This window comes from Malus sylvestris, chromosome 17, assembly GCF_916048215.2.
Source record: "Malus sylvestris chromosome 17, drMalSylv7.2, whole genome shotgun sequence".
NCBI classification, from domain to species: Eukaryota; Viridiplantae; Streptophyta; class Magnoliopsida; order Rosales; family Rosaceae; genus Malus; species Malus sylvestris.
This window is the reverse complement of record NC_062276.1, coordinates 14,989,512-15,003,401: the sequence shown is the minus strand read 5'-3', so window position 1 is coordinate 15,003,401 and position 13,890 is coordinate 14,989,512. Positions and strand designations below refer to the sequence as shown.

At 37.2% G+C, this 13,890-nt stretch overlaps 1 protein-coding gene across 3 annotated transcripts; it reads right to left on the bottom strand.

The window, feature by feature from the left end:
- Positions 1-1,019: 1,019 nt before the first annotated feature.
- LOC126611647 (histone acetyltransferase HAC1-like) lies at positions 1,020-12,089 on the bottom strand. 3 transcript variants are annotated; one of them, XM_050280016.1, is made up of 17 exons: positions 11,735-12,089; positions 10,794-11,104; positions 10,378-10,486; positions 9,765-10,059; positions 9,177-9,659; positions 7,164-9,001; positions 5,869-6,165; positions 5,497-5,775; positions 5,193-5,321; positions 4,888-5,088; positions 4,637-4,779; positions 4,232-4,544; positions 3,795-3,934; positions 2,704-2,782; positions 2,203-2,595; positions 1,859-2,076; positions 1,020-1,681 (listed from the first exon to the last, which is right to left on the bottom strand). In XM_050280016.1, the coding sequence occupies exons 2-17, from the start codon at positions 10,988-10,990 to the stop codon at positions 1,567-1,569; spliced, it is 5,229 nt and encodes a 1,742-aa protein (XP_050135973.1). In that variant the 5' UTR covers positions 10,991-11,104; positions 11,735-12,089; the 3' UTR covers positions 1,020-1,566. The 3 variants fall into 3 exon arrangements, with proteins under 3 accessions (XP_050135973.1, XP_050135974.1, XP_050135975.1); XM_050280017.1 differs by having other exon boundaries at positions 10,794-10,866; XM_050280018.1 differs by lacking the exon at positions 10,794-11,104.
- Positions 12,090-13,890: the final 1,801 nt, after the last annotated feature.

Here is a 13,890-nt window from a genome sequence, read left to right as displayed (position 1 = left end):
TTCTTTTGTTGAAAACATGATCATCTAGCAGATGTAAAAAGATGAACTGTTCAGATCTTTGATATCACGTTTCAATATTTACGGTTAACTGAAATATGAGCTGATGTCGTATAGTTTGTAGAAACTTTATAAACATCAAGCAATATTTTCACTAACCGTAAAACTCTAAACATAATATCAACAATCCAAACCGTTCATCTTCTTGCATCTTTTAATAGATCATGTTTTCAAAAAAGAAAATCTGAAAAAACAAAATTTGATGAGAAAAATGAAGCGTAAATGTAAATAACAATCGACGATTAAATTTTGATCTATGATTTATATGATTATAGTGGCGAATTTCGAAGTTAAGCTCCTCACGAAATTTGTAAAGCTTGTCATTACGAGTGTTTATATATTTTTTTTCTATATTTTTTACACTTCTACGTTAATTAAAAAACTATTAAAGACTTTACTTAAATAACAGTCGTAAGATAAATGAGAGTAAATTTGTACCGTTGGATTCTATTTCACTTATATTATTAGAACTTTTTTGGATGAAAAAACCCCTTCTCTATTCCAATATTTTCCAATTTTACCATTTGATCAAAACAAAAGCCCTAATCCCTTTCTCTTTGCCCATTCCTATAACAACATAGTATGTATATACTTATTTAGTATTATATTTTTAATTTGATTATTTATTGGTTGAAAATATATTTTCATTAACGGGTCGGGTCATATTACCTGCTAATATTATCGGGTCGATTTTGGGTCGGGTCATTTTACCTGTTTATTTTAACGGGTTTTACTCAACACGACCCGTTAAGATATCGGGTATGACACGAACACGAAAAATACGACACGAATGCCAGATCTACATTAATTAATGATTAATTTAAAATACGATTACACTTGTAATGCACAAGCCGAATAGGATTTGAGCGATTTAACTTCCATGTTAAAAAATTTTGTTTGTAAATTTACTCTCCCTAACATGCAACACCAATGTAAGTGAAATAAACTATTAAAAAAAGAGATAACTTAAAATCCTTCCATTGATAAGAAAACAAATGTGCAAAAGAAAGATCCATATAACAAAAGGGAGGGAAGGGGCAAAAAGCTAGGATCTGAAACTATCTCCCCTTCCATATTCCTTTGTAATAAACCGTTTTAGGTAAGAGTACACTACACTAGCCACTTGACAGTTTACAGGAGGATAAAATCAAAGAATCACCAAATCGAGCCGGAATCAGACACGCATCAATATCTACTTCACTTGCACGGGGGCACGGTTAGCAGCTGTCGAATAGGGCAGGCAAGCAAGCGCTCGTTGACGAACTTCACCTTTCTTCCTCTTCGGGAGAGTTCAGTTGTGAAGATCAGAGCCAAAAAATTGTTCCCTCAAAAAGTGAACTATAAACCAATATGCTGTACTGTAAAATGCAATCCCCTCTTAACCATCTAACGCCGCTTTTGCTGTCACCGCCTGGTTCCCAGTAGTGTGGTAGCTGAGCAGCAGAAAACTATTGTCCCCGTCGGTATTTTCCCCTCTCCAAAGCAACTGTTTATATATGTACAATTTGGTCACCCAGAACTGTTGTGTAGCTCGGCAGCCCTCTGTCTCATCATCTCCATCACAGCAGCTCTTCTTCTTGAATCAGACTGCTGCTGTAGTCTCCTCAAATGCTCCTTTAAATCTCTGAAAACATACATTTATATTATAGAATCAACGATATTACCCTTAAAAAGAGGGAGTGTGTGTGTGTGGGTGGGGTGGGGTGGGGTGGGGTGGGGTGGGGGGGGGGGGGGGGGGGGGGGGGCGGGGGTGGGAATTAAGAGAATCGTATCTCATAATACAAGGCAATAACCTACGAACCTGCAACGCGGCACATGGCACTCGGATACTTTGCAAGCTCGAGCATGAAGTTGAAGAAGATACCACATTTTCTTGCAGAGAACACATCCTCCAGATGCACGGACTTTGCAATGAATTCCATGGCGGAAAAGCCCCTTCACCTTACGGCAATTGGGGTATTGACATTGTGCAGAACGACATTGTGATGCATGCACCAGAAGATCAAGCATTTTCCGAAGCTGCAAAATTGAAAACAGTGTTATAAAAATTTGACTCTCCATATACATTGAAATCCAAGCCTTTCCTCCACTAATACATCGATGTTAACATCAATCTTCAAGTATGTAAACACAAATATAAAGCACCTGTACAACTCGCATTTGTCTAGCTTCTTTGTTTTGTGCATCGCGATCAGCGATGGATGGATGATTTGTCAACTTATGATGATGATCTACACCGCCTTCCTTCTGATAACAGTTATTGCATACATCATATTCAGGGCAAACTTCACAACGCCAACCTTGCCCTGTTTCAATGTCGAGATGACATATATTGCATGTTGTCACAAACGCAGGAGCAGTTGGGTTATGAAGATGGTAAAGGACCATGATAGAGGAATGTTTAGCCCGCCGTAAAGTATCATACTGATAATGATTCCCTTGACAAAGACTGAGAAATGCCTGTCTAGTGTCAAAGAATTCACTCTCAAGGATTTCATCTCTGTCCTTTGTCTCCATAGGTACATCAGCAATTTGAAACTGCAACATATAATGATGTCAGTACTAAGCAGAAATTTTAAGAAAAAAGAACGAAGAGATTGCAGAGCCATGAGAATTGAAGCTAGAACTAAGGACAAATTCACATACAGGACGCAATTCATGCTTTTCCCTCTGATTGATAGGGTGCCTGTCTCTTTCTTCCCGTTTTTGCTCTGCTTCATAACACCTGTCGTCCCATGTAAAGTAATTACAACAAATCAAATTGGCAAACCTTATTCCAACTGCAATTTAAAAACAGCTCAAAAAAAAAGAAAAAAAACTTGATTATTCAACATTCAGTAAGAAACTTCATGTACATAAAAATGCAAGAAAATTTCAGAGCATGTTTGGTACTCTACTTGAATCTAACTTTTTAAACTCAAAAACAATTTTCAAGTTGTAGGCCTTAAAAACTTGTTTGGTAGGACTATTTTCAAAAACTGAACTCAAGACTAACTCAAAAATATAGTCTATTACCTAAAAACACAAAAAGTGAGTTTTTAGAGTTTTAAAACTTAAAACTCACTCCTTTCTTTTCTCTCCCTCCTCCCCTCTCACTCCAAATCTATCTCTCTTTTCTTCTTTCTCTCTCCCCCTTCTCTTTTTATTTTTTATTTTTTTCGTCTCTCCTCCAATCTGCTCTCTTCATTCTCTCAGTTTTTTCTCTCACTCCTCTTTCTCTCTATCTCCTCCAATCTTCTCACTTCTTTCCTCCAATCATCTCTTACTTTCTTTCCTCCTCTCTCCTCTTTCTCTCTCCACCCCCTTTTTATGGATCTTTTTGTCCAGTTTAAGTTGTAAGATTTAAAAATTTTAAATCGTATACCAAATAAGTTTTTGAGTCTTAAAGAAAAATTGTTTTCAAGAAAAATTCTTAAGAAATGTTTTGAAAAATTATAAAAAATTTCAAATAGAATACCAAACAAGCCCTCAGCTTTTCAAAAGAATCAGAACTGAGGATATTTAACTGATCAAACTGTCCGCAAATTCTAACAGAACCTTGAACTCAATTAGCAACAATACCAGAACCTTCGTCCCTTCTTCTCCAAACAAACTATAAGCACAATCTAGTGATATATGAACAAGCAATAAAGCACTATATGCGGTAAAATAGGTAATACAAACCAATATTAATATAGTATTAGGAAGCTGTTCGGGGGAGGGAGGTAACAGATAAATGCAGGAGTTCAGAATCTTACTTGTCACAAAGCTGAAAATTTCTGCATTGAGTGCAGGACCAACGGTTTCCTGATACCATTAGTATACAACAGTGGGAGCATGCGTACTGCAAATGAACCATGATGAAATCCTCCTTCATTGGCGAAATGGTTTCTCCAAGCTGGGTGAACATAAATACAAAAGTCAGCAAAAAAGAAGAAAAAGATTATCTCAAATTCTTTTTTTTTTAATCAATTGTACAAAAGTGTAATTAAGTCTAATAAAAATCATCCCATTGAACAGCTTTCATATATTAATTTACAAGAAGACTTCAAAGACTAATTCCTTCAATAGAAAACTGACAACTACAAAAATAAATTGAAACCCTTCGGCTTATTAGTGCTAAAACTCTGAATATCTAACAGAAAAATCTACAAAGACTGAAAACAATAATGCAGTTCGAAGACGGTAAGATTACTTTGTGCATTAGTAGCAGATCCTTTGACGCGTTAGCAGAAAGATCAGTCTGACCAGAAGCTTTTAGAGCCCTTTTTGTTATAGTCTTTTTGGTTGATCCTTTCTTATTCTGTTTTCTCCCGTCCTCTTCTTGACGCATCTGATTAATCAGATCCTCAGCTGCACCAGGCCAGTAGTCACCATCAAAATAGGGCAGCCTAGCTGCAGTGACTTTGGCCTTGCATTCAGCAGTAGTTACAAAGAAATGGTCATATAGATTAGTGAGTTCAACAACAATGCCTTCCTTGGCAGCTTTCCTAAGCATTGCCAAATACCTGAAACAAAACAGAGATAATAAAATGTAAGAAACGGGATAGTTGATGCTAGAAATAACTGCAACACAATTCACAAAATTGTATAAGCTCACCATTCACGAAGCTTATCAGATTTTGGTGTTTTCTGAATCTCCGGATGACAATATAGAATATAATCTTCACCCTTCAACGGAGGACAAGCCCATATATAGCAGCTTGTAAACCCTCGTAGCTTGCAATATTCAAGGTATCCAATCTGAAAATGGGAACCATTAACTAAGGATGATGGCTCCAAGGGAACATATCAAATTAAATAAAACACAAATAACACGAATAACAAGATCAATGAAAGCCTAAGACTCACCAAAATTTCATGGTAAACATATGTGCGGAGAGCCTCTCCCGTGACCGCTTTAACCTCAGGCCTGAAATACTTAACAGAATCCAAGTACGATAGATAAACACGGCGCTGATTTGGAAACTGGCTTTCAGCTCCAAATTCTTGAACATACATGCCAAATAGGCATACTTCTACACCTTCAATTTTCTGAAACAACAATACAACCTACAGGGAAATATGTAATTAGCATATCGGAACCCTTCCCTTTTAAGCTAAAACAATACAGTTTAACCCTTTTTATTATCAGTTAAACTTAATTATCTTCCTACCTTAGATTTATATGGGAACTCTGTTGGATAATTTTCTTCCTGAAAAATTTCAAGGAACCGCTGCTTTACTTCCAATTTTTTGTCAACCGACGAAACAACCCTGATTACAAGCGATTCTGCCCCAGGAACCTAGTGGCACCAGTAAACAGAAAGGAAAAAAATCAGCCAATAATCACATTCAGAGAAAAAACTTTTCCAGTTTTCCATTTTCGAAAGTCACAATACTTGTAAAAGCACCAGGAAAAGCATCATGTGGTACTCCATCCCTCATACCACTTCAAATACATAATATTATATAAATCACCTCATCATAACTCTTTCCCTGCTGCCTTGCCCTCTCTTGTCTTTCAACCTTCAGTTTCTTAAATAACCGTTGCTCTATGTGGTCACTCAGTATTGTCCTTGGCAAATCTTTGGCCCCCAGAACAGCATTCTGTGGTAAAGGTTTACGCTCTCCCCTTTCAACCTCTTGTATATAACAATTAGGGCAAGTGTATTCGGCTTGCCCACCATCATTCCTTCGGCCATTAAACAAAGCACAAATTTGATGTTGCCAAGCTTCGCATTTGTCACATTGGACCCACTGCATATAAGGAGGTGAAAAGCATAAGATTGACTACCTAGAACAGTCAAACTATCGAACCCAAAAAGAATTGTTCCAGAAAAAAGAACATACCCACTCTTCAGTCTCTTCATCATTTTTCTTCTTCTCTAGCCTTGCCTTTGGAATGTTATTCCCATCAACAACTATCATGTCTCCACGAGCCTCATTATAGCATGGAATACAGAAATAATGTCGTGTGTCACCAGCCCCCATTGTATAGTACATTGCATTGCGCTTGATACGAACACCGCAAGGTGTGCAATATATCGGCGGTGGCTCAAATGTAAGCTTCTCAACTGCACACAACTGACAGGAGTTCTCACTCATTGAATGCTCCATTGCTTGATTCTTCTCTGCCTTTGCTTTGCTCTGTGAAAAGAAAAGAAATAAATTAGTCTAAATTCTAAAATCAAACTTCTGGTGAAGCATTCAAACCAGAATATCTGTTTTCCTTGAAAATTATACATGCAAAAAAAGGTAAACGCCAACAAGAAAAAAATTGTTAGAAACATACATTATGACTTATCAGCAGATAAACAAAACCTTTAAAACGGATACTAAAGAATTTTCTTATACTATCAAGAGAGCGAGAGAGAGACCATGTAACCATAAAGTTAAATTAGCATGCAGCAAACTCTGACTCTAAATTTTAAAAGTAGATGATGTAATTAAATTACCTGCAGTGTTTGTAAACATTTTCAACCACCACGTCAAGATAAAAAAGGATAGAAGTTACTTTCCAAAAAAGTGAAGAATCACACAATAGGTATGAGGAAACTAACAGTTAAAGACATGATGCATGTGCCACGAAAACACACAGCAAGAGTACGGAACACACAATAGGCATGAGGAAACTTCCTAAACAGAAAAAGACTTGAGGAAGGGAAAGGAAGAACAGGCTAGAAAGAAACGAAGGGAAAATCTTTACTCAAATTAAAGTATCCAGATCTATGCATGAGAGAACTTGTCCTCTTCAGGAGTACTACTATATACTGATTTGTGTATCTTGTCCTCTTCAGGCTCTTTACAAAGAACTTATTTCTTCTATAAATATATTTTGCCAAGATGCAAAACTTTTATAAACAGCAGAAGGATTTATTACAAGTGGATATGAAACCCACCATCTAAAATACTAGCCAAGACCTGAACCCAAACTCATTTTGCAGCTACTAATACATCGAATGAGAATAATACCTAAACTCGTTCGAGATTGATTATCCTCAACCGAATTACACATGTCCAACAAAGTTTCAATTGCGTCATAAATTGACATGTTGATTTACCTACAATAGTGAAACTAATAGAACACAGAGAAAGAAACTAACAGAATACGGAGAAAGGTTGAATGAGTTCATCCATTGACTAACCTGGCCAACCCACTGCCTGAGACCTGTAATGTGGGCCCTAACTTGCTCCGGAGTGAACAGTTCAGTCATTGATACCCCCTTTATTTTAGGCTTCCCAGACTTTGTTCCAGCTGCATTTTCCACAGTATGCGTAGCATTTTCTTGTTTAGCTGGATAAGTTTCATTCTCAAGTTTTATGTTTTCTTGCTTAGCTAAACCAGCGGGCTCATTATATGAGACAGGTTCACCTTCATGCCTTTGATTGCAGTTATCCTCAACAATATCCTTCATCTCATCAACACTCCGTTGTCCAGAACTTGAAGGAACCTCCATTTTCACTTTTGCAACCTCGGACTTGACTGGCATAGAAATCTCACCATGTTGGTAATCCTGAATCTGTATATCCTGGGGTACATGGGGTTCAATAATCGCAGAAACTTTTACTGCAGAACTAACACTATCGGAAAGAACAGGTTGAGAGGACTGCTCTATCTTCATGCGTTTTATAGAAAGTTGCATATCTTCAGAAGTTTCAACAGCCGGATTTGTCTTCAAAACCAATCTAGCTGAAGCGTCTTCACTATCATAGGCTTTACATGATCCATTTATTGAATTCTGCAAACCAGAATCAGAAACTAGATGATTGTGTGCCTTATTTGGATGTCTCAGCAGATAATTCCTCACAGGCGAGCAAACAGGGCAAGCTGGGTCCTTGCAAGTCTTGTTATGATGAACCAATTTCTTGGTAACATGACAACGAGGATGTGGGCATTGAGGTAAATTGCATGTTACCATGTGCTTTAACAATTGTTGAACAGTTACACAATTACGTTCGCGACATTTCCCTTCATGGGCTGAACAACGCCGAGCATGGCGCAAGAACAAAAGCCATCTCTGTTGATTTTTGAACTGTTTCTCCTGATTGCCATTAGAAGATCCAAAAACAGCACTAGATGAATTGGGGGGACGAGATGTGCTTCTAGGTGAAATTGTTTGAACAGCATTTGGTCCTTCTGAAGACAAATTATTACAATGGGCTTCATCTTTCCCAGATATCCTCTGACGGAAATCTTCCTGGAGATGCTGCTCATGGGACATGTTGACCTGTCTGTGACTCCCATCTTGTGACTGAGGATGCCATTGATCTTGAGCTCCAGCAGAAAGAGGGCTGAAATCATTTTGAGACTCTGCAACCAGTTGGTGAGGATGCAATATCTGTTGCATTGGCTGAGAAGCTTGAGACAACGAAGAGGAGATACCATGTTGCCGGGATGGGATATGCTGCGCATTCCTCAACCGATCATCAGCAGGGTGCTGATGGAATTGGTTATGCATCTCTGATAATTGGAACTGTTCTGTACCTTGTTGGTGCATAACTTCACTATGGTGGTCCACACCACGATTTGCTTGACTACTTACATCAGGTGTGATCCGAGAATGACCAAAAGCATCGTTGTTTAACAAATGCTGGGGCTGCTGATTTTGCTGCTTCTGTTGACGTTGTTGGTGACCTAAATGCTGCTGTTGTTGATACTGGTTAGGTTGCTGTTGATACTGATTAGGTTGCTGTTGAAATTGTTGTTGTTGATGAGAATGGAAAATATTCACTCTTGAAGATAGAGGAGTTTGGAAATTCATCTTTTCCAATTGATCAGGTTGTTGAGGCTTCGCATGTACACTTTGCTGTGCACCATGCATATTTGACTGACTATTTACAAGGGGAGAGATGGCCTTGGACACGGGTATTGAACTGACTGAATTCAAATTCTGAGGATTCAACATTGACCCAACAGATGTCGCAGCACCATAGTAGTTTCCAGGCACAAAAGAATCAGCATTGCTCATTCCATAGCTATCACCTAGTAAATACATGATTCATTGGTCAAACATTTACCTATTTTATGATATACTACTCAAATAAAGTCATAACCTTGCAGTGTATAGATAGAGTGATAGACAAAGAGTAGATTCATGATATGAATCTATACTAGACATGTACAAATGTACATGCACACCAAAAAAGCTAGAGCATACCTTGCATTACCGGCCGCTGATGTTGGTCAAAGTGCTGTTGTAATGGTTTGGAAGAGTTAGCATAGGGTGTTGAGGTCAGATAGCCCTCAGAAGTACCAGACTCATTAACCACTGGTAAACTGTTCCCAAATCCCAACCCACCATTTAGAGCCCCATTTGGCAACCCATAAGACTTCTGCAGCATGCCAGACCTTATTCCAGTATTTATTTGGCTGCCAAGGCTATGAAGTATACGGCTATTTTGACCACCAATATGCTGCTGTTGCTGTTGTGGTTGTGTTACCATTAAAGAATCAACAGTACAGAACCCACCTCCATTATTAGAAGAATCCAAATTCATGTAAGACTGATTATTACTGCTATTAAACCCAGGGGTAGGAATCATTTGGCTAGCCATTCTTTGCACACCCATTGATGATATGTTCCCTCCAGCACCAACAGACACACTGGCAGGAGACTGCTGATAACCATTAGATATAGAACCTACAAAAAAAATAAAAAATAAAAAATAAAATAAAAAAAATTGTAACAGTGGTTTGAAGAATCAGTTTGAGTAATTTAGGGAAAAGATGATACAACTCAGTTTACCATCAGATCTATTGAACGAGCCGCCATGTAAGGCACCAGTGGGCACCAAGTTTCCTGTGTTGACTGTCATAGGCGCTATGCCAGTACTTCCTCTAGTGGTGTTCATAGAAGCATCCATAGAAGAAGTAACCATCATATTTGAATTCCCACTGTGTGACATACCAGGAGTTGGTATCATCATACCAGCAGGAGAGGAAGAATTAACAGCCTGTTGAAACTGTTGGCTTTGATTTGGGGATGGCTTAATCAAATTGTGCAAACGACTCTCTAACGTTTCCAGGTTCATATAGTCGTCCTGAAATAGGATTTGCAAACAACAGAATCATAAGCCTACTAAGACGATATCCATTTCATACACAATAAGAATAAGATCAAGTAAGAACATTATCGCTAGATACATGTATAGTGAGCTTCAATAGCTGTCAAGAAATCAAAAGGTTAACCAGCATACTTGACTTCAGAATTAATGTCAAAAAATAATAATTTAATAAACACAACATAAAAATTTTAGCTATTTCAAGAACACTGAGAAAAGAGAGAGAAAAAAAATTTGCCTAAATAGGCTCAAGGGGAAAGTGAATAGAGAAACAATAAAAAAAATAAAATGAGAAACCTTGTCCTGAGCACTTCTCAATAAACCCTCATCCAATTTTTTAACAATCTCCGTAAACTTCCTGTCATTCATTGGCTGGGGACGTTGTCGCTGCTGTATAATTTGGCGTCTGAAAAAAACAATGGTAGCATCAGTATTTAGGTAAACATATATATATATATAAAGAGAACCAAAACGCAAAAACCGAAAGAATAGTTTCTTCATATAAATAAAAAAGTTAATGTCAGTTGATTTTAAAACATGTCTTTTGATTCCATACGGAGGTAAGCAATATCAATTCTACATAGCAACAATTAATAAGGAATAGCATACTTTGCAAAAACGAACAAATAACAAACAAGTAAGCTGAGACATGTTAACAAGCAACTTACTGCCCATATAATAATGATAGAACACCGAAAGGAAATGCATCTTACATTCTACCCTGCACAATTTCGCGTGCATTGAGAAGTTCAGGATCCATGTTGGACATAACACGAGCAGGCCCACCTAAATTTTGCATTTGGGGAGCAAGGGCATTTCCATTATGCTGGGAGAGCACAGGCATCTGAGATCCTGCCTGATTGGGCACTTGCCCCGATATCGGTCCTGAAGTGTGTGTCTGCACATTCATCTCCTTTATCCTTCACCACGCTGACTGTAACTAGCAAGTACCGCATAACTTAAAAACAAAACCTTTAGAGCTGCACTGCCAACTCATGCTTAGCCATAATAAACTCCCTCCATACTGTACATACAGTGAGAAAACAAAAAAAAAAATCAAGAGTCTACTTAAGTAGGAGAAATAGCACAGACAAAAAAAACTAGTAGCGGGGAGGAAAAAACATAATTACAACATGATGAGCACATTTTTGTTTCAATAAGAAACCATTCAAAAATGCAAGTGATTTAACGAGAATCGCTTGCATTTTTCACTTAAACTTTTACTACTTGGGGCTTTTAGTAGCAGGAAACCAAGTAAAAAAATTAAATTGGGCGAGTGCGAATACAATGGAAAACAATTCAGAAAAATGTGAATCAAATTAGTAAACCAATAACAAATCTTTGAAAATGACATTGACTTTAAGCAAAATCGACCGCCATTTTCACGCAGTCATTTCGAATTTCGCTTACTACAATTGAACATCCTAAAGCAGTCAGATAATGAACTCGTAAGAAATGAATAATACAATCAATCAGCCAAGGGGGAAATTGGGGACGGGGAAGATTGCAACCTAAACATATGCAATCAAAGGGGCAATTGAGTAATTCAACAATCAACAAATACAAGTTGAATTCCCAATTTCACAATAATCAACCCAATCATACTCAATCAAATCAAATCAAAGATCGAAGCAAACCCTAGCTGCGAGCGAACCTGAAAGATAAGCGATCGGAGATCAAAATTGATAGAGGGCTTTAATAAAGCACGACCAGTACAATCGGCGATGCGAGATAAAGAGAGAAAGAGCGACGAATAGGGATTGGGTTTGAGAGAGAGAGAGAGAGAGAGAGAGAGAGAGAGTTGGTTCGCACCGTCTCCCCCAAATTATATACCGCACGTGCGAATTGACACGAAGCCGAAAAGGGGTCGAAATCGAAAGCGAAATTACGGCGAAAGAGGAAGGAGGAGGAGGAGGAGAAGAAGGAAGAAGAAAGCGAGAGGCACTCGAAATTTTGGGGCTTTTTGGGGCTCAAATCTCAATTGCTCAATTGGGGGTTAATTTGCTGAGAAATTATTCTAATTCCAAAATTTAATTCACCAAAAATTTATGTTTATGATTTAATTACCAAAATAATTGAATTAATGACACAAACAGGGACGATAAGAGAGACGCAGATAGGTTTTGTTTTTTTTATTTAATACATTGATATTTTTACATTAAGGAGAGAATGAGTTCAGTAAAGTTACATAATAGATAACACCAGATTCAAACTTAAGATCTCTCACTTTTAAGTGAAGAAGATTATAATCAGACCGTAGTATTGAAACGCAAATAAATTTAGATAAAGAGAGGAAATGGGTGTTTTTATAGTGTACTCCATCGAACTAAGCTATGATTGACATAAGTGCCCCTTTTTTCATCCGCATTTTCATAAAAAATAATATGTTATCCTTTCATTTTTATTTCTTTTATGATCTTTCACTCTGTATATTTTTCTTCTCAATATTAGGAGATGGTCCTCGTTCTTCCCACTTCTAAAACTATGAGTATAAGAAATTTTTTTTTAGGAAAAAAAACAAATTCAAAAAGCAACTGAAATTTTAAAGACAATTTATAAGCATAACTGCATGCTTAGCATGTGTAACTGTGTACCTAAGCGCGCAGTTATGCGCATGTAAGCTCAGGGAGGTTAATAAGTATAACAATAAATAATAAGTTTATATATTTGGAAAGATTTGAATTCATTCACAATAATAATTCATCTCACATTTCATCCTCATAAACAGAGGAACTGATTTCAATTGTGATAATAACGATATGTTTATCCATACTAGAACGTGTACTGAAATGATTATGAATGCTTACTTCCATTGTGTTTAATTTTAGTTCTTGCTTCCATTGTGTTAATAATACTGTTATAATTATTATGATTCCTAACTTATTGCTTCCATTGTGTTAATAATACGATGAGGCTGGCAACTCCAATGAAAGAGAGGTTCTCTCAAAGATTTAGCTGGAAGATATCGAACAATATAGACCCTACTTTGAAAGGAGTCTACCGAATGACACTTGACATCTTCGAATGTGGTACACCGAAAAGGCATGCATTGGATTGGTAGAGATGTAATGAAAGATATGCCCTGGTCAACAAAGAAGTACCAATCAGAGTGTCTTGCTTCAACAGGAGCCTATCGAATCACACTCACAGTTTCAGCTGGGATGTATCAAACTTGATCTTTCTAAGGAAAGGTACCAAACAAACCCTCCAATTTCGGCTAGAATTTTCCAAACCCTATCTGGTTTGTCCACCTTTTGATTTTGGAATGTGCTTGAAGTTCACACATACCTGTGTCCAGATACTTAGGCCTTAAAGCACAAATATACTCAATGACGAGTCTGGAAGACTCCCCACACGTAAGAGTTGGAAGTTTTCTTTACGTGCTTTCATATAATGTTTCAATGTTACATCTGTTTTGTGTTTTATATTGCATATGTACCTGTGTGTACTGTTCAGGGCCATCTCTTAGAATTTGGGAGTCATGTGCGAGAATTTTAAATGGGGCCTTCTTTAATATAATCTTTTGAGAAAATATTAATTTTGTTTTAGACACTGTACAAGGGAAATGATAAACACACACCCTTTTAGCTTCTCATACACCTACGTTTAATCTTGTCCGCTGTTTTTGTTTGATTTATTTAATTCGATGCCCAAAAATAAAAAGAGTGTCTGATGAGCTTAAAACGGTGTGTGAAAATCACATGCCAATAAACAAATCTATTATTAAAACTAAAACTCATCATCAATTAAGAAACACTCAAGTCAAATTCATAATAGCAGTAAAAAAACATAAAACACCTAAATTTACTT

Coding starts and splice junctions, on each gene's coding strand:
- LOC126611647 (XM_050280016.1), bottom strand. CDS start 10,990: ATGAATGTGCAGACACACACTTCAGGACCGATATCGGGGCAAGTGCCC. Junction 4,780..4,887: donor ATGTTTACCATGAAATTTTG/GTGAGTCTTAGG, acceptor TCCCATTTTCAG/ATTGGATACCTTGAATATTG. Junction 2,783..3,794: donor AATTTTCAGCTTTGTGACAA/GTAAGATTCTGA, acceptor ATGGGACGACAG/GTGTTATGAAGCAGAGCAAA.